The sequence below is a fragment of the Fusarium verticillioides genome, chromosome 1, assembly GCF_000149555.1.
Source record: "Fusarium verticillioides 7600 chromosome 1, whole genome shotgun sequence".
Classification (NCBI taxonomy): Eukaryota; Fungi; Ascomycota; class Sordariomycetes; order Hypocreales; family Nectriaceae; genus Fusarium; species Fusarium verticillioides.
Window position 1 is genome coordinate 2700272 of NC_031675.1, and position 25425 is coordinate 2725696.

At 49.5% G+C, this 25425-nt stretch overlaps 5 protein-coding genes across 11 annotated transcripts; all 5 read right to left on the reverse strand.

Moving 5' to 3' along the window:
- Positions 1-36: 36 nt before the first annotated feature.
- FVEG_01179 (hypothetical protein) lies at positions 37-2030 on the reverse strand. The gene is made up of 2 exons (XM_018887992.1): positions 1596-2030; positions 37-1526 (listed from the first exon to the last, which is right to left on the reverse strand). Exons 1-2 carry the CDS (start codon positions 1868-1870, stop codon positions 152-154), a joined length of 1650 nt encoding a protein of 549 aa, XP_018743820.1. The 5' UTR covers positions 1871-2030; the 3' UTR covers positions 37-151.
- Positions 2031-2243: 213 nt separating this feature from the next.
- FVEG_14788 (hypothetical protein) lies at positions 2244-7200 on the reverse strand. 2 transcript variants are annotated; one of them, XM_018903776.1, is made up of 5 exons: positions 6240-7200; positions 4170-6160; positions 3739-4029; positions 3447-3690; positions 2244-3373 (listed from the first exon to the last, which is right to left on the reverse strand). In XM_018903776.1, the coding sequence occupies exons 2-5, from the start codon at positions 4852-4854 to the stop codon at positions 2782-2784; spliced, it is 1812 nt and encodes a 603-aa protein (XP_018743819.1). In that variant the 5' UTR covers positions 4855-6160; positions 6240-7200; the 3' UTR covers positions 2244-2781. The 2 variants fall into 2 exon arrangements, with proteins under 2 accessions (XP_018743819.1, XP_018743818.1); XM_018903775.1 differs by having other exon boundaries at positions 4170-7200.
- A 1768-nt stretch (positions 7201-8968) lies between these two features.
- Positions 8969-12454, reverse strand: FVEG_01175 (anaphase-promoting complex subunit 2; the record flags this gene model as incomplete). The annotated part of the gene is made up of 2 exons (XM_018887991.1): positions 8969-11834; positions 12234-12454. Coding segments are annotated over 2 exons (2225 nt in total), but the record flags the coding sequence as incomplete, so codon positions are not given.
- A 3140-nt stretch (positions 12455-15594) lies between these two features.
- On the reverse strand, positions 15595-20296 carry FVEG_01174 (hypothetical protein). Of its 4 annotated transcripts, none has more exons than XM_018887988.1 (6): positions 19395-20296; positions 17843-19335; positions 17723-17787; positions 17227-17671; positions 17107-17169; positions 15595-17053 (listed from the first exon to the last, which is right to left on the reverse strand). In XM_018887988.1, the coding sequence occupies exons 2-6, from the start codon at positions 18304-18306 to the stop codon at positions 16732-16734; spliced, it is 1359 nt and encodes a 452-aa protein (XP_018743814.1). In that variant the 5' UTR covers positions 18307-19335; positions 19395-20296; the 3' UTR covers positions 15595-16731. The 4 variants fall into 4 exon arrangements, with proteins under 4 accessions (XP_018743814.1, XP_018743815.1, XP_018743816.1 ...); XM_018887989.1 differs by having other exon boundaries at positions 17843-18400; positions 18570-20296; XM_018887990.1 differs by having other exon boundaries at positions 17231-17671; positions 17843-20296.
- Positions 20297-24162: 3866 nt separating this feature from the next.
- On the reverse strand, positions 24163-25355 carry FVEG_14787 (hypothetical protein). Of its 3 annotated transcripts, none has more exons than XM_018903772.1 (2): positions 24797-25355; positions 24163-24699 (listed from the first exon to the last, which is right to left on the reverse strand). In XM_018903772.1, the coding sequence occupies exon 2, from the start codon at positions 24640-24642 to the stop codon at positions 24349-24351; it is 294 nt and encodes a 97-aa protein (XP_018743810.1). In that variant the 5' UTR covers positions 24643-24699; positions 24797-25355; the 3' UTR covers positions 24163-24348. The 3 variants fall into 3 exon arrangements, with proteins under 3 accessions (XP_018743810.1, XP_018743811.1, XP_018743812.1); XM_018903773.1 differs by having other exon boundaries at positions 24163-24536; positions 24586-25304; XM_018903774.1 differs by having other exon boundaries at positions 24750-24834.
- Positions 25356-25425: the final 70 nt, after the last annotated feature.

Here is a 25425-nt window from a genome sequence, read left to right on the forward strand (position 1 = left end):
TTGATAATTGCATCCACACACCCACCTCGCGAATCTACCATCTCACGCAATATCGCCTATGTAACATAATATCATGTAAATTTAAATCAAGCTTTGTACTGTACACCGAATTTCTGACCCATAATCGCCAAACAAATAGACCCGTATCACATCAGTAGCTGCTCACTGTTTTGATCTTGACATGCATTCCTTTCGCGGGCCGGGCCGTTATACCGCCCCGAATTTCCACTTTCTTCTCATCCATCTCTTCAGGGTTCGCAAGGGTGAACTCAAAGCGACCAATCCATGCCGCTAGCAAACATGCGAACTCTGCTCTTGCGAAACTGGATCCAATGCAACTCCGTGGGCCATGCAAGAAAGTCAGGAACGCGTAGTTGCTGCTCGCTCCACCACTCGCTGCTTTGCGGTCAGCGGAACCACTCTCTCCACCCGATGGGAGCCACCGCTCTGGCTTGAATTGACCCGCATCCTGGCCCCAGAGCTCTGTATCAAAATGAGTAGCCCACGGTACAATGACAACACGTGTGCCGCGGGGTATTGAGTGGCCTAGAATGGTGGTATCATAGGCGGCATCGCGCATTGTCAACGGGACAGGGGCATAATATCGTAGAACCTCGCTGCACACAGCATTCAAGTATGGCATGCGGTCTATGTCAAGACTTGTGATATCAACGTCCGAATCCGCAGAGGGAAGATATTCGCGTACTTCATCCCGCAGCTTGCTCTGAATATTGGAATGTTTCGAGAGCATATATATTGCCCAGGTCATTGCCGAAGCTGTTGTCTCATGCCCTGCAGCGAGGAATGTCATGAGTTGGTCAACCAGGTTCTCGTCAGTGAAACCACCACTCTCAAGAGCGACCGATAGTATATCAACATCTGCTTGCTCCTTATTGGCAATTTTCGCCTTCTTCTCACGGATAAGATCTCGACAAACCGCCCGGATATCGGTGGCCGCCTTAGCAATGTCCTCGTTTCGACGGAAAGGTAGCTTTGTGATGAATTGCATGGGAATAATCATGCCAATAAAAGCGAGCACCTGAGCCTGGCGCGAAGGCTTGAATATCTGCTTGTATGTCTGAGCGAGAGTGTTTTGAGGGTCTTGAATGGCGCCAAAGTCCCGACCCATCCCAGCAAGACCAATAATATCGAGTGTGGCTCGTGATGCCCAACTGGATATTTCGACATGGACCTCTCCCTCTCCCTCCCCACCGAACTCTGCCATCATGGTGCGTGTCACTTCCCTGGCCTTACTCCAGAAGACTGGGTATAAATTCTTGATGTGACGAAAGGCGAATGCAGGTGTCAAGCTGCGGCGCTGCATCTTGTGCTCCTCCCCCTCCGCAAGTAAGATGCCAATTCCAAGAATACGACCAATGGACCATCGAAAATGAGAGGGTTTCGGGAAAGCATAACTGTTGGTACTAAGTACCTCAGCCAAGGCTTTGGGTGAGCAGACCATCACTCTCTCTTGATTGAAAAACCCACGATAGCAGAGTAGACCATCGTTGGGAATCTTAGAAGCCCTAAACGCCATTGCTGATTAGTAAAATTTCCGTCATCTCGAATTCGTCACAAGATATACGCCAACGAACCATTCTCGCATTGGAACACCTGATGGTTCGGCCATGATTTTCTGCGCTTGACCCATGAACCAATGGTTCCCGGACGGTCCAGGAAGATGTCTCAAGGGAGACACAAATAAAGGATATATCCATACTGTCCAGACGCCACAGATAGCAAGGCCCGCAATCCAAAGCTCTGTGAAGCGTCCTAAGAGCTGAAGTCTCACCCAGTTGTTCTGTGCCCATGCGAGCGATAAGGTACCTATAGCAGCAGTGGCTGTGATACGCTCCCATGGTAGCCCCATGATATTTGTGTTTAGATGAGAATGAAGAGAGAGGGAGAAAATTGAAGAGGCCGGATTATGAAACTCGGGTTGAACGTAGGAAAACACCTGCAATGGCGACAGTTGCGCGTCTCAAGGGGTACAGTGACAGGGAATGGTTTTATAAGCGATTCGTCTATCTTCAGCGTAGTGGGGAGGCCTAAACACCCAAGGCTCCATGAGATACTCGAATCGTCAGAGACATAAACGGACGCACTACACGGTCCGAGTCGGTCATCAACATTGCCCCGTTCCAACGGCATCATCGATACAACAAAAACTCCGACCGACCAACTCTTGATGCGGAGACATCAAGGCGCTAGTTCCATTCTAGTATAAGTTGCGGAGCTGGACGCTTCAATGGAAATCCGATGGAGGAGATCGGTAGGCATTCTTGGCTCCATAAGCTGAGCAAGGGTCTTTGGGAGTGTACCATAGTACAGCCCTTACTACCTAGTATGTAAAGTACGGTATTTCATTTGATATTTTCGCTAATTCCGCTACAGTGATAGGTCACTGGCTGGATACGGAGCAGTAAACAGTTCAGTCTCTTTGCATGTGCCCCATCAAAACTCTTCCCTCTCAATCAATCATTGGTGGTATCAACCAGAAACATACCAAAAATCCCTTGATCTGGTGCGTTTTCAACCATGACCATATCATCGTACTCAACGCCAACTCGTGCCAAAAGGCCTCTGACCTCATGTATTATGCGAGTCCCGAATTTCCATATCAAAAGTCCATCTACTGTGCTGCGACTGCGATCCCGTACTCCAAGGAGCCACCGACCAGGTTATCGCAAACGCATCTGTTCTCCATCGTTCTTTGCCCCGCCACCCTTTCTTCCAATTCTTTCGGGAGATACAGTCAAGATTATGTCACAAAATGGCACATTACCAATTGCGGTTGCCGTGATATGCCATATCTGGTGCCGCTTCGTTGTTCCCCAGACCCTCAAATGGGGAACTCGTCTGTGTTTGTAATGGGTTTCGAAGAGTCCTCAGATTCGAGTGTTGAGCCTCATCCTCTTGTGTTGCATATAAAGGTGAGATCGGCAAGACTACTGGCGTCGCTCCAGTCGATGATTCGGTTTCAGCGTTGTGACCCCGGATCGTCGTCGACCCATCGCTTGCGTTCTGGGTGGGTACACCTGTCCACTCTTGTATCTGTCTCTCCGTGAGCGGACTTTCGGTTTGGTGCGGTATGGCTGATAGACCAGAACCAGCCGTTACAGGCTGTGAGGATGTCGACGTTGCCTGGCTGCGATTTTCAGGTGAGGCCAAGCTGTCACGTGTGGATGAACTGCCGTACCGGGTTCGAAGTCGACGGTGCTGGTGTTCAACACCTTCTCTAGGCGGCGGCCTTCCCTCTCCAGGTACTTGTGCAGAATATCGACGCGAGCTGTTGTTCAGCGGGTCTGAGGCTCCATACGTGGCCATAATTGCCCGTGCCAGAACCTCATCGTGCGGACCACTTGCTATCATCCTATTGCCCAAGTCAGTTAATTGATCAAGGGAACAAGATATTCGTGTTCCTCCTTCTTTCAATATATACTCACGCTGGATGAATGCTCGCGCCTCTATTTCTCATGAAGCTTAGGAACGCGGTGGCGGACGAATTCGTCTGTGCCTTAGGCTCTGAATGTAGTCTGTCTCGACAGTATGGGCAACTATCCGAATCCTCGAACCACTTCTTGATGCAGTGGTCGCCAAAGACATGTCCACATTTCGGTAGACGGAGGGGAGCCTCTTTAATACCTTCTGGAGTATCAACGCCATATTCGTTATAGCAAATTACACAACCTGGAACACGTTAGCTTGAATCAATTTCGATGGGAAGGAATGTCGTACTTCGGTCTGTCTCTGCCAAGTCCTCAAGCTTGATGCTCACGAGGGACTGGAGCGTCAGCTGGGAAGCCACCATCTTCGTCGTTAAAGAGCCTCTGACAAATTGCATCTGTCGGATCAAGGCCTCCTCCACCTCTGGTGATGACTCGGAACTGTTCGGACTGTGGAGAACATGCTCATGATGGCCATGATACCGGTCATCCCCGTTGTCGTCGTGTCCAGACTCCATTGACATTATGCGCCTGCGTTGTCGGGGGTGAGATCGACGAAATCCAGATGATGAAGGAGGAGGCCCTAACGAATGTAAGTATTAACTTTTGAAAACATGCTCAGTCAAAAAACATCGTACGAACTAACAAATGATTCGCAAATATACTAGCCTGCGAGACTGGAAGGGTATGTTGAGCAGGGCGGCGCTACTAGGAGAGACTTACTGGTTGGAGAGGGAAGATTACCGAATGGTCTGGAAGATGACGATGTAGAAGTGAAGTGGCCTCTTCTTGTCGACGATGGGATGTAAGTTTGAGGGGGTAGCGGGGCTGGGAGAAACTGTGGAAAGTAACCAGTGTTACTATGATTGATGCCATTGGCGCTTGAGTCGCCATGGACATATGCCGAACGGTGTAGTGAATTAACTTCCTGGTGGCCGGCTCCGAGGGGAGGCATGCCTAGACCGAGTCCCGGAGGCTGAAAATCTGAAGGTCTGTTGGCAGGAATTTGGTTTGCGAATGCTGCATCATGACTGTAGCTACCAGTACTAGAAGGCATTGGAGCAACGGTAGCCGGCATACTGTTGCGATACGCATGAGCACGGCCACTTGGCCGTGGCGATGCTGGCCCAGGCATGCTACCTGCAAACGGGCCCGGAGACGGCATGCCTAACATTGGTGGTAACATAGTTGCATGATGCCCATACGGATCTGGAACAGAGCTGTGTGGCGGCATGGTATAGGGATGTGAGTAGATGTGAGGTAAGCTCGGGTTTTGGGCGTGCCATGGATACGCAGGTAAGTTCTGTGTCTGAGAATGTGGTGCCCAATGGTTTGAGGCAGAATGCACAGGGTCATAGTGGCCTGAAGCCCGGTGGTTGCTTGATAGCATGAAATCCATAGGATCCATTCTAGGCAAACGGCTTGAAAATGGTATTGGGCCCAATCTGGCTCACAAACCAATGGAGCTGCGCAGACACAAGTCCAGCTGCAGCTCACTGGAACTTGATAAAGGCGAGCGCGATCGTGAAGACAGCTCCGGGATTTCGAAGCACAAAGAGGGTGGGAAGAACGCTGACGGATGCTGATTGCACGAGGGCTCCACGTAGAAGACGAGTGAAATGTGTATTCGTATTATATGTGCTGGACTAGGACTATCGGTAGCACGTTGCAATCACAAAACGGTAATCGGGGAACGCAGATAGGTTGTGGTCATGAGTTCAAAACTCTCCGGGCCCCGAGGCAGATGGGAGATTGAGAGCAGAGTAGAGCGTCAGAAGGGCAGGCAAGCAGTCGTGGGGCGGTAGAAGAGCAGCCACGGGCGAATAAGTATGATGATGAGGGGCAGTCGTAGTCTTTCGTTATCGGATATTTGCGATAACGCCGATGACGACGTAGTTTCAGCTCTAGCGGCGGCGTTCTGCGACGAGGATGAGGCGGGGTGTGAGCGGACGGCGTTGCATCTACGAGAAGTCGATGGGAAGAGTGAAATGCAGAGAGGGTTGGAAGAAAGAAGACTGAAGTGAGGTGGGAGAGAGAAAGAGAGAGGAGAGGAGGAGGAGAACAAAACGGTGTGGGGGACAGAGACCAAGTGAGAGACAAGAGAAAGAAATGTAAAGAATAAAACGAATGCCACGGCTTGTACGAATGAGACCAGGCCAGACTCCCTGGGGCCAGACGGCAGACGGGTGGTGATGATGCTGTGGGTTGCAGGGACAGGCTGGCTGAGAGTGAAATCAACAGATCACAGAGCTACCTACTACCTAGGCAAGCTAGGTACTAATTAAATCGAAGGTGCAACACGGAAGGGCGACGGTTAACGTTAACTCGGAGGCTTTGTCGTCTCTTGCACGATCTGGCTCCCACTGTCTGGACTAACTTAGGCTCTCGCTCGTCTCGGTTCAAAGACCGGGCTGTTGGCTGGGCCTGTTTAGGACACAGGGTAGGGTCTTAAGTTCTCGGGTAGATACGATAGTTTCATTATGGAAAGACACCGCTCTCGTTTGTCTACAGCCTTGCTTTGTGGAAGAGCCGGTTGATGTCGTGGACAGTGCAATGCAGGTTGGGCAATGGAAGTAAGATATTAGAAGTGAATGCTAACTTGAGGCTTGGCCTGGGTGAGCACCAGTGGACGCGGACTCCAGTAGTGGAAGCGCAGGAGGCGTTTAGGTAAGGTAGTTGGACTACTCCGTACCAGCGAATAAAATGAAAACGAACTATACATAGGTAGGTCAGATCTAGATGACGGGGGGGGGGGGGGGGGGGGCGTGGAATGAAATGGTGGCTAATAAAGACCTTGCCAAGGGCTTGCAAGTGGAAGAGGGCCTTCTTTGTGTTAAGCCAAGTCAATTGAGTACCAGTAAAGCCAAGCTAGATGATACGGTGGACAAAACAAAAGCAAGAATGGACGGCTCGGGCGTGTTGTGTTCCTCCAGTTCTGAGCAGGGGAAACACCCAAGTGGATGGCCTGTACGAAATGTGGCATTCGAGTCAGTGTCGTTGCTACAGTCGCAGTCGCATTTGCAGCTCATCAAGAACGGATGAGACTTGAATCCATCAATGTGCCGACCGGCCGTCCGTGTTCGGCAGCAGGTTGAGAGCAAGGTTGACCGTGACCATGAAGGAAGCTTCCGACCAGCGGACGCTCTTGGTTGTAGAATGGCTATCAATACAGGACTGATAGGCAGGTGGGTGAATGGTGGAATTTGTGTGGTTTATGATACGCGCACCGGGCGAAGAATGGATCATCGGGAGGCTCTTATCGGCGATGCCAAAAGCGACAACAAAAATGGAGGTCTAGCAAGGGAATGATGTCGCGGTGAAGAAGACAAGTATAGCAATATAGAGACCCCAAGCAATGGGACGAACACAGGCCATCATCAGCCGCTTCAACATAACACCAGACGTAGGAAACCGGCTCCTCATGCTGCCCTGGACAGACAAAGTCACACTCTGTGGCGTGCCAAACCACCCGACCATGGATGCCTCCACTTCGAAAAAACACAATTCGCCAAAAAGAGGCATGGTCATGGTCGTGGCCATGGTCATGCGTAAACAAAGTCTAGCTATCAGCTGCATGCGCATGGTAGGGAAGAACTCAAGCATCCATCATCAGCCAGCCCGCCCAAGCCCAAGTGGACACATCCCATCAATAGATCGACCAGGGCACAGGAACCCTGAGCAGGGAATTGCTAATATTTCATGCTCTTCCTGTCGAGGGGAATGAAATCTTCAAACAAAGTGCAGCACATAGAATATGAGACTTACATGAACAACCTTCCTCCAGATTGGACTATTGGCGAGGCCTGATATCCATGTATGTTCACTGTCAACCCGATTAGGTTCCATGGGGGCCACCTTGATGACATGGGTTATCAGGCCAGCTCCACTGCGAATGTTTCCCGGAATTCTACCATATGTAGGTACTAGGTAGGCGCCTACCCCCGGGAGGAAGAAAACATCATGGAGACCTCAATAGGTACCTAGGGTATCAAAACAAACTCAGTAAAGGGTATCCTAAGTCTATACTAAACTTATCCTAAGCTTATCCTAAACCTATCCTAAATTACTCAAGTCATTTTATCAAGTCATTTTATCACTTAGGATCAAGGCCCTTAGTTTTCTTTCCTCCCCTAGCCTACTAACTACTTGGTAAGACAGATCCACCGGCCCCTCCACTTGTATCCGATTTATTAAGGAAACATATTCAAACCATATAGCACTTCATATAACAGCGGAAACGACCAGTTTTAGCTGATCAGAGCCAAGTTATGGCTAGCAGAGGCGCCCTCTCCGTAGTGAAATAAGCAAAAGTCCTGATAAGGGGTTGGATCTGGCCTGTCTAAAATAACAACGTTTAGTTAGCCAATGCATCTAATACCTAAGCTTCCCCTCTTAGGGAATCGTCTCGTATACGAAGGTACAGAGTACTCTGGAAACTCTTGAGACTCGACATAAATCAGAAGACGATTCTTGAGGTGCATAATGCGAAATGAGCAAACTCAACATGATCGAGCTATGATCGGTTAAAAAGTATTAGCCGATGCATAATTGACTTGGTTTATCAGGTTCTGGTGATACAATATGAGCGTCTTTGGTTGGTGCCGTGATGATTCAGGCGTCAACATGATCCATCATGTGAGCCGTCGCCTTGCGTGCCTCGGGCCATTCATGATTCACAACACAGTACCCACGTCCATTTAGCCAAGACAAACAGGTGTTCGTTCATCAACGAGAGAAACAGGGGCATCTGAGCGAGCAAGGCCAAAAGCCCAAAACTCCCGTCACCGATAGAGAAGGGCCACTACTAGCCAGACCTGCCCCGGTGTCAACCTTGCGTTCATCTGACGTTGGCAGCGCTCGAGCAAGAGCCCAAAGGTGCTATTTACCTCAATTAAGGTATTCAAGTCCGGCGACCGGATTCGTCACTTGGCGAACGAACGAGAACAAGGAAAGCTGCATACCTAAGGATACGCGAATCTGCTAAAAAGTGATTTTTCTGAATACAGTCATGTCCTTCACGACATGGCCAGTATCATTGCGTCTGAGGATACTCACAATTATTCGGGTGCCGTTTGTCCTCCATAACCAATAAAGCTATTTCCGCTTACGACTTCTCCTGCATCAACCGTAAATATCCAGCCCAGCAGACTCGGTATCAACCAAACTGTACCAAAGGATACCGTTTCCCGACAGCACGGCCGAGCGGATACCTACTGTAGTAACAAACATAGCATAACATAATAAAAGTCGCACCGCCTTATGCCGAGGCCTCTATAGTGTTCCAGCCCATGAAGTGATCATGTTTCAAACCGCCACTGTGTGAATCATTACAGCCAAGAGATCCCACCCGCTAGAGGCTTGCTTGTTGCACATTGCTCTTACCTACACATGTCTTACACAGTTGTGTCATAAAGTCAAGGAAGCGAACATTGTCTATGAAAATCGTATACGGCTACGGAAAGGAATTTCGAGGATGGGCTGCACCAATCACCAATTTTCAATTTGTTGGTGTATTGAAATCGCCGTGATTAGAATGTGGCATACACTTTTCAAGCCATTGACCGAGTTGATAAGGATTTGAGGAACCCTTAAAAGCATGACAAGATTCTTTTGAGCTCACGTATCTACACTTCAACCTCATCGAAATAATGAGGAGCCAATAGCTGCAACCACTTTAGCCCACGAAACGAAACGACGCATCAACTGGTCTTCGGTGTTTGAGAACTCATGGGATCTATGCACCTAGAACATTGTTGGTGCCCTTGCCATTCCAGATCTGCACTGAGTCAACTCTGAAGATGGTAAAGAAAATTTCCCAGTTTCCTTCAAAAGCAGACGCCTTAGTTAGTTGCTAGCAAACTTCTTAAACCCCGGTGAAGATCACAAACACTCGGAGGGTCTGCACATTTGAGGCAGCTTGATTCATTATTCCCTATTCTGGCTGTTTGCCTGGCCTCAGCTGGAAGCTTTGAGCAACGCACAACAAAGTACATACCCCCCTCCTCTTCCCCAGGCACGAAATAGGAGCAAGAATGATGTATCAAGGCTGTTGAGCTGAGCTGGTTATATATGTAACCTCTAGGCTCCGTCTTTGTGCCACGTTTCGATGTAAGGCGAGGCCTCGTTCACATACAGAACAAGACGAGGATGAAGTAAGCATATATCCATTTCCCTTCCGATACGGCAGCAGCAACCATGACATATTCGCCATCGAACAGTCGTCTCGGCTCGTTAATCTCCTTCTCGATCCCGAGTGTTTGTGCTGTGGTGCAAGCATGCGCTGACGGGCTCCGGAGCCACGTTGGTTTGTTGAGAGGGTGACACTGCAGTCAGTGCTCACTTCGCTCGAACCCCATGATGCAGACATTCGACCCTCAGTGACGCTCATGTTCGAGTAGCCTGCTCTGATTTCTTCGGCAAGCGATACTTGCCGCCGGTTAGCTCTAATTTATTCTCCGCCACCTTTTCTGCCAAAAACTCCTGCAACTCCTCATTCGTCCAGGAACAGCCATCAGGAATCAGCATTTTCATCATCATCAACATCTGTCCAAGAGGCATAATTGGTGCTGAGTTTGTCAGCATGCCCACGATGAACTGCCAGTATACAGTTCGGCGCTCCTGCTCCTTGGGATCGATTTTGGGCTTGCGAGGAGACGAGCGGCTGTCATTGCCAAGTTCCTGAGCTTCACCAGGATCGCCTGATTTACCTGCTTGTTCACCCTCGTTCAGACGCTCCAAGACAGCATAGGTTCGGCTGCCAACGTCACGGAGCACTCTCCTGGAGACCCAGAACTTTAGAGCCAGATCGAGAAGATCCTCGTCTATCATGAGCTGTTGCCATATCTCATCGAAAGTTCGTGCTGTGGAGCCGTGTCTGCCTTCAGTGCTGTCGTCCTGGAACGCGTATATCACAGCAGCCTCGTAAGTCTTGCATTCAAGCTCGACAGTGCGGTCCTCAAAGTCAAGTTTGACTGTTGCAGAACCTAACTGATCCAACCAAGTGAGTTTGCGAGAGGTCTTGAGTCGCTCAAACCCTTGTTCGTATTTGGCCCGCATCGCAGCAACGGGTGGCGGGACTGTGAAAGGGTCCTTAGGTAAGGTTGGCCAAAAGAGTCTAGAGAGAATCTTGGAGTGATATGCTGGTGCTCCTGTATCAAGCGACGGTTGAGAAATATTCTTTCCAAGAACTGCATCGACTCTTTTTGAGTCTTGAATATCCTTCATCATGACATCACAGTTTTGTAAAGCATTGTCGCCGAACCGCTTCTTGAGCAGGCTCAGTACTTTGGTCTCTTGTGTAAAGCTTGCTTGGTTGGAAAGCAATCGCTCTGCGATGATGAGTTGGAACTCCTTGATAAAAATCTCTTGAGACCCAAGCGCGCTGATCAGAGTTCCGATGACGTCCTCGTTCTTCGGTCTCTTGTAGTTGACACCTGCGTCTACAGGATCGGGCACCCAGGTCATGTCGTTCCAGTCCAGGTCCTCGTCGTCGACCTGGCGCCGTTGCTGTTGAGCAGCTGAGTTGAGTAAAACTGCCAACTCCGCAAGCTTTGCCTTTCCCTCCCCCGTACTGGCTTCACTCGGGTTAGAGAGCAAGCCTGTGACCACGATTCTGATGGCATCGTCCCGCTGGCACAGGTACAGCTGTAGTGCATGAACGACACGATCAAGGAGAACCTTGGAATGATCCAAGGCATGAAATGTCCTTATCATAGAAATGTACGTTTGAAGGATATCGGAGGTGGATCGTCCAGGATGAAGGAGTCGCTTCTGAAGAGCGAGGGAGAACGTGTCGGTCAATTGAAGACGGCGTTGTGGCGTAGAAACAGCCAGACGAAGATCCTCGAGTCCGCCCCGGCTTTCTGGCCAATTCAAAGCGATATCAAATAGTTCTTGAATTCGCAAAGTAGCAAGGCGACCTACCGCGATCTCCTTCCAGCATTCAACATCGTTCCAAGCGATAGGGGTTCCAAGACGACTGAACACCTCAACAGCAAGGCGGCCGTACTGGTTTTCAACCCAATCTGAAAGATGGTCAAGGCACCCAGTCAGGGTGCTTGAGCTTGGCGTTGACGACTGTTCAGACGTTTCCCAGAATCCCGAATAGCAGGTCTTGATAAATTCTACCATGCTAGCATCCATGATTTCGGCAAAGAGCACTTGAAATCTCTCCCCCACCAGTCCAACATTCTTAAGAGATTCGAGAAGCCCCAGAAGCTCTTCCCGAGCCGCCGTATCACCATAAATATATTGTGATTCTAAAACTCCAGCATAGCGTCTCCCAATACCAAGACTAGAACGTATGAGTCGCTGTAAGACACTTCTCAGGGCATTCGTCAAGCCCTGGTTGAGAGAGTTACCAATGATGGTATGTAAATCACGACGAAACTTTGAAAAAGATGAGTTAGCAGATGCATCGTCCTCAAACCCTTGGACTATGAGTGTCAAGCCCCAAAGGTATTGCCTGTGAGCTGCTTCGAGAGTCGAGACACTTGAGGCCAAGACCTGTGTGTGATCATCCTGGCTGGAACACGCAGACAACAGTGGCATAACGTGGTGAATGAAGTGCTGGCGAACTTGATGTGTGTGCCAAAGGAGGATATCTTCTGTATGGGCTGCCTGGGGTAAAGAGCGGCCGGGGTAGAGAAGCAGAGCTAGGGAATCACGGAAATCCAAGTCAACGTCTTGTGACTCTGGAGGCAGAGTGCCAAAGGAATCCTCAACCGCAACTGAAGTTGGTAGTTGGATCTTGGAGGTGACAGTATGCCATGCTCGATCCCACCTCACCTGGTCATCGGTATGTTGGAGAGTCTCGTGAAATAGAGGCGGTGGTGGTGGTGGGTGGGCACGGTGATGTGACGCGTGGGGACCTCCAAAGGCAGCACCTTCATCGGTGAAGGCGGCAACGGGAGTTGAACGCGGCGTGGGCGATGAGACATCCGTCTGGAAAACGGACCAGAAGACCTTTTGCTTGCGTGCCCGGTATCGCGACGCTGTTATGATCATTGTGGCATTGTAGTGTGGTTTGAGATGGGGTGTGGGAATGTCAACAAAAGCGATGTTTTGGTTGCTGTTGGTACGTGCGGATACGGTCACTGGGAAGTGGATACTCTGAACATACACAAGGTTTCTACCGTTTATGTCACAGTGGGGCGCAGGACGGGCCGCGCTCCTACAACGGCACGTTGGACCCCGGTCGGAGAGCGGCCGACACTCAACACGGCAAGTCGTGTTAGTGATCATCGGGGGGTTTCCAAAGACACAGGAAAGAGTTTCTTCTTTTTCGTAGGACGATTCTTGGAAGATAGTGCCTTTTTACAAGTGCATCGCAGAATGAGGGTTGAAAAAATCAAGGGAACTATATGGAGCCCTTGGAAATCAACTGTTTACCGATACCTACAGTTCATTTGGTAAGAAGATCCGTGTAAATCGACTGTTTGGGCAGGATGGATACCAAGTACGAAGTCAACTCGGAGGGTTTCGTTGCACACCCCCCTTAACGACCAGTAAACCTTAGACGAAAGCACGGATGCCGCATGTCCATACGTACGTTTACTCCAGATGTTTACGGCGTTTCAGATAAGGTATGAGGCTCAATTTTGTTATAATGTGTTGTTTCGCCTGCAGACGTTTGGACTATCTAATCGTCATCTGCCGGGAAACTCAGCCCAGCGGCCGGCTTATCCAGCTTGGAGGATTGATTGATTCGCAAACTAAGCTTACTGTAGGGCGAGGCGAGGCATACTGCACTAGCTAGGTGTCAGATCTTGATGCCTGGCCTGCGGTGATTCGAGAAAGATTTAAAATTGAATTGGGTGAGAAGGAGGTGGCAGAGTATCGCTTCACTGCGAGTCAGTCAGCCAGGGTGATAAAGTTGGAACAGAGTCGGTGACGGCGTGCTATAGGGGAGTAAAAGATACGACAGTCTCCATAGCATGGAAAGAATCCTGGACGATTTACGGAGTATGTGAGCTGTGAATTGTTAATTGTCACTACTACGTTGGAGTAAAAGCATGAGCTAGGTAATAAACGAGACCATCAGGGGCAGGTTTTTGGGGCCTGCGAAGATCATCTCCGGCTCGGCCGGTACATACCAGTTCGGCTCCGGGGCGGTATTTTGGTGTGTTTCCTCCATTCATACGTGGCTGCTCTCGACTCCATTTGCTTGGGGATGGCCAAAATTCCTAACTCCGATACAAAAACCTGCCCAAGTACGACTCCATCATCTCCAAAAACTAAGCTCGACCTTAATCATCCTCTAATTAGAAGTAAGGTAGCCTGGTTGAAGGAGAGCCAATCCGTCCAGGTTCAGGCTTGGGGAAAGGGTCGAATGTTACGCTACTCTGGTGTTGTTGGTTTGACGGTCAAGGCGTTTATCGGCCAACGATGTACTGCACACAGTTCGCCGAATTGACTTCCAGCGCTCTTTAGATGCTTGTTTATTTCGGTTGGCAGCCCCGGTCCATTGGGGCGCAAAAAAAAAAAAAAAAGAAGAAGAGAAAAGACAAAAAATGTAGCAAAAAAGTCCTATTGAAGGGTACTTTCGTCCAGTCTGCGATATGGCATCCATTAGTCCCCAGAACTTTGAGAGCCCTTATGCTGGCACATTGTCATTTCACAGCTTAGGTAGGTTGTGTCCTGCGAATCTGTTTTTCGGGTCCCTTGCAATTGCTGTAGAAAAAGATGGAATGACTCCCTTCTCTGTTAGGTCAGTCCAACATTTTATCCCCACCTCCACGTTTATTTGGCCTCAACTGGACATAACATCCCGCTTTTCCCAGCCCTACCCAGAGTGCTTGTGCCTTACCATTGATCAACGTCGTATTGCGCAACGACCTCTTGTCTGGCTTCGAGATCCTTGATTCTCATGTTATGCTATGGATCACTGGAGTGGCAGGGCTATTGATCAGTGAGCCTCACTCAGCCTAGGAAAACTGGGCTCTCTTATGACAGCGCCTCCCTGGTGGCCAAGGCTCCTCCTTAATGCGTCCGCGCCTTTCGTGAGCTATCCGAATAAGGAAGGAAAGCTGACACAGAAAAGTCTCTCTTTTCACAGCAGAAAGACGACGATCTGATCCATTGGACACTTGGCATGTAACCTCGCCATTCTCGTGTCTACGTAGGGGTTGATACATCGCCGTGATGGATTTCGCTGGTCGAAACAATTACTATAAAGGAAAGACGATCCCGTCGTTGTGGTCCATGGCGTCATGAACAGACAAGCATTTAAGATTTTCTTCCGGTTTTCCGGCTATCAAAAGGTTATCTTATAGGCTACAATTGAAAAGTACTGTGCGTCTGTGCCATAAGGTATTTTACCTATGCTACCTTACCAGCTGTCTACCCAGGTTTCGTCATGGTTGATATATTCTGATTCGCCAGCTCACAGACACGTACCGTAATTACCTACCTAGTACCTAGGTAGCTACGTAACACAGTAGACACGAATGCCGGCCCAACAACTGTCGTTCCTGCGCGGACAACAGGAGTAAGTGGCCCATACCTACACTTCTCGGATCGAGAGACACTCTAACAAAAGAACCAGGAATCTGTCCGCTCGCGTCAATTACCTCCGCTCAGCAACCGTCCCTGCGTCAGGATTAGCCAAGGTCAAGTCAGTAGATTCATACATACATTGATGCATTACTTTGGCCATGATCCCGTTTGTCAATGACCTATATTTCATATTGTTACTGGTTCAGCTTCCTGACAGAATCAGGCTTGATTGTTCCAGAAACCATGTGGCTGGCCCCCGTTTCATTAAAGATCAAATGCAATGCACATGCCATGTCAGTGAATTGGGGTGCATTTTCGATGACATCCTCTAGGTGTGAGCGTATCAGACCTGACAGCATCCCCACGCAGGACTCAGGGGGTGATGAAAGCAGTCCAGACTAGGGGGGGTTCCAGTTTCTTTCACTTCGCGCCGCCTTGTTGGGCGTGGTGGTTACGCCGGCCGGCCGTTGGGACGACCACGATCCGACCGTCCATTCGCCAGCAATACCCCCGGACAAGGTGTCAATCTTCGGCCTTTTCGTCCAAGTCTGTTCTCCGGGGTGCCTTTGTTTTCGGGGCCGAGACGGGTTCGGACACGGACACGGAGTCGGGTAGCCGTTTAATGTCTCAGCCGGCATACGAAGTTAAGGTTAGCTGGCTTATCAATTTGTTTGAACTTTCAAAATCAGCGATCGGTTTACTGCCGTTACCAATATTTCCATTTGAATAAATCCTTCTCACACCGTGGAGCTATGCGTCCGCGTAAGACGGCACTAAAACTCGTCTAGAACTACGGAGTACTTATCCTACTAATTATTATCCCTCATAAGCCAGGCACACCCGTTAAAGCCAACTTGTGTTCTTGACCTGGTCCATGCTATTTGTGGCGCGGCTGTGTTCTCTAAACCTGGTCACTTAGCCAAGGGTGGGCTTGCCTCGCTTGAGTGCCGCGACGATCATTTGCTTCGGACTCACATCCCCTTCCCAGTAGTCTGGGGCATCCCGTCCTCCCTGTACGGTTGGCTTGTTTCAAATCCGATGCCTCATTCGATTCTTGCATACTGCACTCGTCAATTTGCTTACTTCTGTCATCCATTCTAGCTTAGCCTGTACCGGTATACCTACGTACCGCGCTTTTTTGGTAGCGAGTTGCTAAGCTGCCAAATGCCTGAAACGGCATACACTAAATACTGCTGGCTGTAGGTTCGTCCCCTAACGCTGTGATATGGTGACTATGCGTCAAACATCCCCATCGTGAATCCGTGTTTAAAAACAAAGCGTTATAGGCTGCTTCCAAATGAAGGAGAATAGATACATATAGAAGTAGAAGGATAGTACGACTCCATCCATACCAGCCTCTTATACGGGGGTATTGGTGAAAAAAAAAAAAGAATACAAAGAATGGCTCAAGGTAGACTCCAATCCAATATGCTCCGGAGGTCGTCCAATAACAGTATGTCCTTGCCCCTTCAGACATCCCAAGTTGTTTCATGATGCGAACGATATCTGATGGCTGATGACATACAAACAACGCCAGCCGGCCGACCCCTTAGCTTTAACAATTCAGACTGCAGGACCCGATCTTTTCGAGTCCTTGTAACTGACAAAAATACGCCGTCTTTTAAAGCAATATACCAATAATTGTGATGTTGTTGGTAGACCATAAGCCACTAACGCCAGATCCGGTTCAGTTCGAGGCTGAGCCACGAACGTTGCAGCAAGAATCGCATCCGACCTGCTTACTCGCGTTGCTGATTTTATACAATTCGTTCATTTAAACGTATTCGACTCATGAGTTTCGTCGACCCTTACACTTGTCGTGAAGTAGGTGTCCGTTTCGTGCAGTAGTTCTCGTAAACTCGGCTCCGCAGTTAGGGCAGGAAGCCTTTGCGGCTTGGCCAGATTTTTCGCGCTGATGTCGCAGCAAATTACTGAAAGTTGAGAACTGTCGTCCATTGCACCCGTGTTCCCAGCATCGCGGTTTCGGCCGACTTTGCACGACTCTGACATGTCCCGCTTCTTGTGTGTTTGAGCCTCCAGGGCCTAGGACAGTGGGTACCTGATACATAAAACTAACATCTTGACCAACAGGTACAGGCGGTGATCGAGTACTGTTATGAACAGTTAGCCTTGCTCGCGAAAGATATGCATGCTGAGAAAATACCTATACTGACTAGATCCAGCATAAACTGCTGCATAATCCACGGGCATATTATAGTTTGCTTGTCTGATGGTTAGAGATTAGCATGGTCCGGGCGCCGCCCTATATGTGCAGGGGTCTTACAAGCCTTGTGGGTATGAGGTAGGATAAACAGGTGCGGATTGCGGTTGCTGGTCTTCGAGGGATGGGCTGTAAGATTGAAGATACGTTGAACTGCTTATTGTAGTCGGAGTATCGCTCATGAGAGTCACGGGAGCAGGTGCCGTTGTATAGGCTGAGATGTTCATAGCTGTTGTGGTAGTGGCAAGCCCCAAAGCCGAAGGCGCAGAATCGACGTAAGGGTTACTGTTAGCGCGGCGCATTCTGTTCACCAGCCTCGAGTCTCGACGTGCCCTATCTGACTGCCGTTTGACTTCTCGCTGGTCTGCCGAAAGAGACAGTCGTGGGGGGCTCGAGGTCACGGATCTCGACTGTGGTGGGGGTGTGAGGCTGCTCCCAGAAACATGTCCCATTGAAGGCAGTCCAGGACTTAGCAAACTGTTTCCAGAGTTACTTGTCTCAAGGGGACCTGCAAAGATGTCAAACTGACTGGCATTGATTAGGAGACATTGCAACGTACCTGGCCATGTGAAAGCTGATCGAGGTCCCATGGTAAAGGCTGGATCAAATTGGATAGCAACAGTGCTTGAAAAGTAACATTAGTACTTTGTGTAGAATTCAAGACAAAAAGAAACAATACCTCATACTGGTCGATCGTCCTGCCTGACGAGAGTTCGGTACCAGATGCCTGTCCTCTTGAGGAAAGGAAATCAATGATCTTGGTCCCTCCGGAGCTTGGTCTGGTTGACTCCAAGTTGAATCAATGCCTGCTGGAGCCAAGGTTGGAAACTGAGAATATGATTGAGAGGCAGATGTGGAGAGGTAAGTAGATTCGGGGTTTGGAGTGTTCAAGTAGGGCGTGGATGAGTAATGGTTTGGCGAGGGAACTGGAGGCCGAGGGGATATTTCGAGGGTGTGAGTTTGCGGCGAGGCACTTATGTTTGAGCCAAGGACGAACTCCCCACTAACAGAGACTTGCCTACCAACAGTTGATCTGGTGGGAGGTGAGCTCGGGTCGTCACAGGTTCCATCTGTCGTGTTCGAGTCCATCTTGACTGAGGATGGAGGGGACAAGGGAAGGTATAGAGACTCGGATTGAGACATACGGAAAGTCAAAGAGCTATGAAGCCGATGATAGAGTGGTCTTCTGGTTGCGAGGTGCGATTAATAAGTAAGGGAGCGAGGCTTATAACAACACCTTGTGAAGCTGATTAGAGACGAAGACTCGAAAAGCTTGGTTATAAAGCGGTGATCTATCTATGGACCATCTGAGCCCCAAACACGGCCAGGGACAGGATGCCGACTTATATGAAGAGGGCAGTACATAATCCCGTTGGACGTGCATGACGAAGTAAAGGAACACTGACAGGAAACCTTCCTCGAAGAAGGCTTGAGTGACATGGAACCATGTACAGGGCAGTACCAGACAAGGGTCTGAATTGCAGTGCTGTGTAGAATGCCCCATATAGCGTACGCTGAGCAATGAGAAAACATGCCGGTGACAAGGGTGAATAATGATTGCGGGAGTGGCACCATTGGAAGGGTATGGGGAAAAGAGCTTGGGTAACGAAGGGCTGGGGGGCGTGTTCAGAGAAAGAAGTCCAGTAGTTATGGCCCAAGGGACCAGAAGTCATGGTGTTGGTGTGTGGCGTAGCGGGGAAAGGACAAGCACCCATTGATTTGAAGTTGACCAGCAGCGTGTTTAACACCCATGTCGATTGCCTTACCAGGCCAGCGAGGTACCCATGCGACGGCTAGAGCTGACATGGGGTCATGAGTGCGCGCGCACCCACCTTGTAAGGCTCCATCAAATGGGTGGGTTCTCCTCTCACGTCGAATTCAAGCGGGTCATGGTAATAGATCCCACCGCTCAACACATCATACCAAAGATGGACCGGCACAATGAGACGACAGCCGAAACGTTCTGAGATTGGGCTGGGGCTGGGGCTGGCGGGTATTTGGAATACCAGACCAGTTTTGTCAAGCGATAAAAGGGTAGAGAGGCGCAACATGATCCATTTGCCAGTTATATGCTATGCTTCAGGTTGATTGACGGTTGCCAATGATCGCTTGTGCTGCGTATGCGTCTCGCGGTTTAAAAGCCGAAACCCTGCTGGCATCGAGATTTGACGCCTGGCGCTAACGCGTCAATTCTGAACCTTGGACCTTGCTTGTGAAGTTGGTTTGCATACTGGATATTGCACGCGATGGAACACGCGCAAACCGGGTGCTATGCTTTGCAGGCGGCAGTTGGCTGACAACTACGAATCGATGGTTTTCGAATGTTTCCCTGAAAGGAGAGCTATGCTCAGAGGCGAGAGAGACGGGAAGAGTCCAAAGAAAGCCGTGGGATTCGAATCCTTGCGCTCGCTTCTCTCTGGGCTCAACGAGTGAGCGGTCGATGCAAACGAGAAGGAGCCGTCTCCTTGGCTGTGCAGAAACCGCAACTTAGTAGTCGTGCCCTTCTGAGGCCCAATCCAATGGCATAATGTTACAAGCGCGTCAATCCAATAGCACGAGTCAAAATGAGCGTGATACATAGCGTGTTTTCCGTGCCGCCAAGAGCAAGCGCAGATGGTCGGCGAGAGCCAAGCTCATCGTTAGGGGCCACGCAGTCTCGTAAATCCTCGACCTAAACGGTACAGTCTAATTAGGCCCATCACTCTGGTCGTGGAGATAGAACGGTCTTAACACCTCTCGACATAAGTTCAACGATTTGGTTTTTGCCAAGAGGGGTTCGTCGCGTAAGTTCCAGCCGTCAAGGACAAGCACCCTGGAACAGGCAGCCAGTCCAATAGGCTTGTACGTGTGGACAGCGGGTCGACAGTAATCGAATCCAGGGCCAAGGCCGTGGGCTCATCGCTGAAAGGGCGGTCCACGGCGATCCATGGATCAGAAAGACAGGACAATGGGTATAGGGATGGACAGAAGGGGAGGGTGTTGGGAGGCGTCCCCATCCAATGCTACTGTACTACTCCCATCTACTGGGGGGTTCAAAGGCGTGCGGCGCCCGCTTGACATGCCGCTGAATTGATTGAGTGCCGGGCGGTGGAATAAGTCGGAATGGCTCCCCTACTGCCGCAGACAGGTTCATTGCAAAAGCACAACCGTTTCTCCCAGACCCAGGAAGCGGGTGCGAGCAAATGGTGGCTACCTTAGTAGACGCCTTCCGCTTTTGGCGCGTGGTTGGTCTGAACAAGCGAAGCGGAAGGAGTTGGTTAGCTAGTTAGGTAGGGGTGACTTAGGTAGGCGCCATTGACAGGCGCAACTAACTGCGCTAGAAGGATGAATAATGCTTGCGGCCATCCATTCTATTCCCCCGCTACCGCGCAAGTCGCTATCAACCCATTTCCCTCCCAGTTATGCCCCCTGTCGATTCGCTTCCACGAGCGGCCGACTCTTGGCCTTCAACGTTAATAACACCAGGTCAAGTTAGGGTGGTAAGGTCAACTAGCCTAGCCCGGCAGTTTCCCACTTCGCGGACTTTTTCTGACTGTCAGACCGCTGGGAGGCACTCTCTTTCACACTCTCAGTGCATTCTACCTTATTTATCATTGTTGACTTTGCATCTCCTCCTCTCCTTATTGACAAGGCATCTTCTATCATCGAAGATGTAACACAACGTCCTAGATCATCAACGTAGCATGGGTGACTGACTATCATTGTCACGCACAGCCCTGTAATCGTTCCATTCCCTTATCCTCAGACCCCAGGTTCGATTGCTCACTCATCCGCCCCCATTGGCACCTTACCCTCCATTTCTCACACTCCAGATAGGCAGCAGGAATAGCCATGCACGAAAGCAACCACAAAGCTCTCATAGGTCGCTAAGCGCGAAATCTGCTACGTATCGAGTCTATTTCCGTTCTAGGTAATCACCGGGAAACTGTATACCCCCCATCCACTCGCGTTGCTTGGTCAGAATAAGTTATGCGTCATCATTCTCACAGTCCACCTGCACCATCACTGAGACCTTTCATTAACCCTTTCGGCCAGTCACGCCTCAGACGAATTATAGGACAATGGACCCGAGTAGGCGTTTGGCGAGAATGACAGATCCAAAAACTCGGACTCTGGCTTGCATCGGTCCGATGCATCATGACAGCCTTGACCGATTGCAACACTGAACTCCACTTTATGGTGGCTTGGCCATGCTTGCCGCAGCTCGTAAAGGCCCCAGGATAACACGGCTGCAGCGCTGACGGCGTCTAATAGAGCCAATCAATATGACTCTCCTATTCCACAGGCGCGCAATGAGCCAATGTCCTAGAGAGCGAGGATCGTCTAAGCCAAATGGCGCAGTGCGACAAAAGGACATTGACGTGGATCAGCAGCCTTAGCGTTTGGCCCCCGACTCCTAGGAAGCCAATCGGAAGAATTGGCAGGGTCATAGCTTAACCAAAACAACACTAGACGTTTACTTCCAGGTCTATGTTGGCAATCTTCATCGCGCAGTGCTTGGCTTGCGGGTCAAGCCCCTACGACTACAGAAACGCTGGAACGCAACTCTCTGGCTCAAGCCTTATTACCGATGAATGGGTCCAGAGCTTGAGCAGCTTAATCCTTACCTGTTTTGAGCTTACAATGGTCATTCCGCGAGTACCACAGACACTTAGATTTTCATGATCTTATGTCCATTTGAAACATAGCACAGCCTCTTGTTATCACCCTATGTATGAAACAAAGCAGAGAATAACTCCACACCCAGATCCTTGGATGGTGCCTTACGCCTTGACAAAGGAATCTTACTTCACTGATATAGTTCATACCTATTGAGCGTTGTTCGCCTCTGCGATGTTCGATACGCTAGGTAGGTACGTGAGATTCTGATATGGACCACCCTCAGCACTCTGTCGGTTTGAGGATGCAAGATTAGTCAAAGACGTGCTTAACGTCAGGCTGGTACTGTAATTCAAAGTCGGGCATTTTTTTTCTTAATTGCCGCTTCAAGGCTGCTTTTAGCCAATTTCGATTTTGAGATTTTTCAGCTGATTAGTTGACTCATTTGCTCTTTATGACGGCTCCCCAAGTAGTACTTCCCAAGGCTGTTATGCTTGAAACGTCTACATCTTCCAGGTGCTTGAGCTGTTTTGACTTCGGAACCGCTGAGTACGAGGTATTGCTTACTCACTAGAACAGCGCTTGGAATATACCTTCGTTGTTTCAATCAATACTCGGAATCGTAGATTGGTCTACAAATGCGTACCAGAATATGCCAGGAGCTTGCTGTATATTATCAAACCTGAACGGCACTAGCCATTTCAAGAGAGCTCAGCCCGTTGATATGTAAGCATGCGGCACTACTTTGAATCTGTTACAGCAGGTAATTGCAGCAAGCCATGTGGGAAATGACAGTGTGGTTCTAAACTTCGAGCCATTTGATCATTCGCATGGAGAAACAGTACCCTCAAGGCAAGAACTGGGTCTTAGCTTTTGTGAAGCTATCTGGCCGTCACCCAATCTAATCTACGCGCGCGGCATCCCCACCCTTCAGTTGAACACACTAAGTCTATTTGCAGGGAAGCTGAGAAAGCCAAGCCAACTCAAAGAGCCATCAAACATCAAAACACGCACGATTCATGGGGGCCACGCATGTTTCAGACACGCCACGGTTCCGTCCTCCTAAGAAGACCCCCAGAAATGACCCTAGGGATCAACGAAACGGTCATGATCCCTCCCTCTAGAGCACTCGAGATCATACCGCGAAATGCTCCGGTCAAACCAGATTGCTCCTAGGGATGAAACCACTGCTTCCAGCTCAAGAGGCTCAGCTTCGATCGGCCTAGACTACTGCAATCCACAGATTGGTTTATGTCGCTGCCTGGAGAGGCGATCGATGCCATTTTGGTATTACGGGCTTGTACATGTTTGAGGGGTGTATTGTTCAAACAGACACCAATTAAGCAGTGGGCAAGGCAGACTGGCACGACTGGTCACTCATCGTCTAACTAATAAGCTGCGAGAAAGCCTGCAAGAATATGGTTATGGCATAGCGTCACTACTGTCGTCATACCCTGATCCAGATTCGGTACCGTCTCTAGCAATTTTCAGCAGTCCATCCTCTAATACTCAGCAATAACGGAATCATTAGGATTGGCATAACAACACAGGCATATCCGCCTGATCTGGCTCGGTGAATTCAGCATTGGCGAGCTTGTCACGGCCGTCTTGGTAATGAAGGCTCAAGTCTCAGGAAGTCTCAAGCCGTGTGTTGAAGATCGACAAGCTCCATTAGTTAACGTGACGTCCAGAACCTCTACCCGATCACAGGATGACAAGGGTCCTGGCCTTGTTAGCCGATAAAGTATCCATGTTATACTCCGTGGTGTATATGAAGATACAAACTTCAGCAGCTGATCAGTACATTCCCGACTCCCGTGGCAGGGGAAGGCAAGAAAACTTGAGACCTTTATCCTAAGTGATGTCTGTGATGAAAATACTTGGGTACTTTAGTCTAAGCTTAGGGAGTCTTTACTGAGTTTATTTTGAGATACTCTTTTAAAGTCTTATGTTTTCTTGCTCCCTAAGGCGTGGGAAGATTAGTGCCAGCGTATTTGTTTAAAACAGAAACCTTTCGAGTAAGGAGTGTTCTCTGATCGGAGACTATCACCAAAGATTCGTCACAGCCCGAACACCAATTGCTTGCTAGCACAATCACAGTCACCAAGCGCGATGCAGAAACAAAGATCTCATGTTTTGCAATCGTAGCCCGCATTCTTCGGTCCCGAGCTGTGCGATCTCTTAATCCCTGAACGTTATATTGCAGATTAATTGTAACATGAAAAGGTAGTGCTCAAGAGAATGAGGGGATCCGCCTACTTCTCATGGTCTGAGACACGAGGCAGTGTTATTTAGTGAAACATCTCATGTATGAAACTTCTCCTACAAGGAAGTTTAGCATTGAACGGATCTTCTAACTTCAAGATACTATGCGCCTTGCAGACTCAAAGTCTGTAAGATCCTCGAGGTAGGCGAAGCTACGAAGTTACAATACCCCAGAGCAACACAACATGTGTATCTCTTGACTTGCTTCGTGACTGGTCTGACTGCAATAATGTAGTCTCCATCTATACTATGGTCTTGTTATCTCTCTATATAGGTGTATAATATCCGTGTTCCGCTATCGGTCAATATCCGCGGGAGCGTTCAGTGCCTCATGTACCCTGGACAACTAGCCTCCTTTCCACGGCCCAGATATCCGTGTAGCGTCAACTTACCGCCTTCGGCACAGGTGAAAATAGCCCTCTTGACTGGCCCTTCAATTTCTTGTGATGACGGAGCTTGTTGTGCAAGTCGTTGACTAGTTGTTGTACAGTTCCGTATGTGCATCAGAGCTTCTGCTGTTGAAAACCTTGAACGATATCGAACAACTATATTGCTTACAAGAGCAAACATATTTGATGAAAGCCATATCTCATTGAACTCTGGTGGCCAGGTCATAGTCACAGAAACTGGTTGATGTCTAATCAAGTAAGACAAAGGGGGTGGATCTGAAGACTGGCACATAAATCAGACTCAACATGTGAAAAATGCCCAAGCTAGCCTACGTTCGGAGTTCGAAGGACCAAGGACAACTTGCACCAAAAAGATATACCTTTGCTTGTAGGATTCCTCCACAGGGCTTCGCAGAGGGATATCAAGGGTTACTCTACGCCATGCTTTTCTCTTCCGCCGAGTCTTGCGATATGGTATGCATGGACGGCGTCAGTGGTCATACGATCAACTGCGGCAAGCATCATACTAATGGCGGGATGAGGAGGAGGGAGTCTAAACAGGTTCATCTGTTCGCTAGTTGTTGGGGATGCGGTCGGTACCTGAGCCCATCACTGCCGTGCGAACCAAGCGGTGGGCCAAAGAGAACAACGTACCGAATCCTTCGGGTGAGATTTCTTCTAGCGGCCGCAACCTTCTTTCCAAGAGGCGCAAATACAGGGTCTTGATTCCCAACGGTCTCTCTTTTGTGACCGACAATGCATGAGTTGAGTGAAGTCGGAGATGATAGATGGCAGCTATGTAGTATCCGGAATAGGGTGAATACTGACCCGAGGATGTAGCTGAAGACCCTGGACATGTGTCAACTCGTCTGGTGAAATCCTAAATGCTGATGAGACTACTAGCCAGGGGCACAGTTATATAACGGGGGTGGCTGTGGACTGTCCTGGGTTGCCTGTTCTCATGCCTCATGGCGCCCTGGGGGGAGCTTTTGCCTTTTGAGGCTGTGCG

Coding starts and splice junctions, on each gene's coding strand:
- FVEG_01179 (XM_018887992.1), bottom strand. CDS start 1,870: ATGGGGCTACCATGGGAGCGTATCACAGCCACTGCTGCTATAGGTACC. Junction 1,527..1,595: donor GGTGTTCCAATGCGAGAATG/GTTCGTTGGCGT, acceptor AATGGCGTTTAG/GGCTTCTAAGATTCCCAACG.
- FVEG_14788 (XM_018903776.1), bottom strand. CDS start 4,854: ATGGATCCTATGGATTTCATGCTATCAAGCAACCACCGGGCTTCAGGC. Junction 3,691..3,738: donor CTTGGCAGAGACAGACCGAA/GTACGACATTCC, acceptor AACGTGTTCCAG/GTTGTGTAATTTGCTATAAC. Junction 3,374..3,446: donor GGCGCGAGCATTCATCCAGC/GTGAGTATATAT, acceptor CTTGGGCAATAG/GATGATAGCAAGTGGTCCGC.
- FVEG_01174 (XM_018887988.1), bottom strand. CDS start 18,306: ATGTCTCAATCCGAGTCTCTATACCTTCCCTTGTCCCCTCCATCCTCA. Junction 17,672..17,722: donor ATCAGCTTTCACATGGCCAG/GTACGTTGCAAT, acceptor ACATCTTTGCAG/GTCCCCTTGAGACAAGTAAC. Junction 17,170..17,226: donor ACCTCATACCCACAAGGCTT/GTAAGACCCCTG, acceptor TCTAACCATCAG/ACAAGCAAACTATAATATGC.
- FVEG_14787 (XM_018903772.1), bottom strand. CDS start 24,642: ATGACCTGGCCACCAGAGTTCAATGAGATATGGCTTTCATCAAATATG.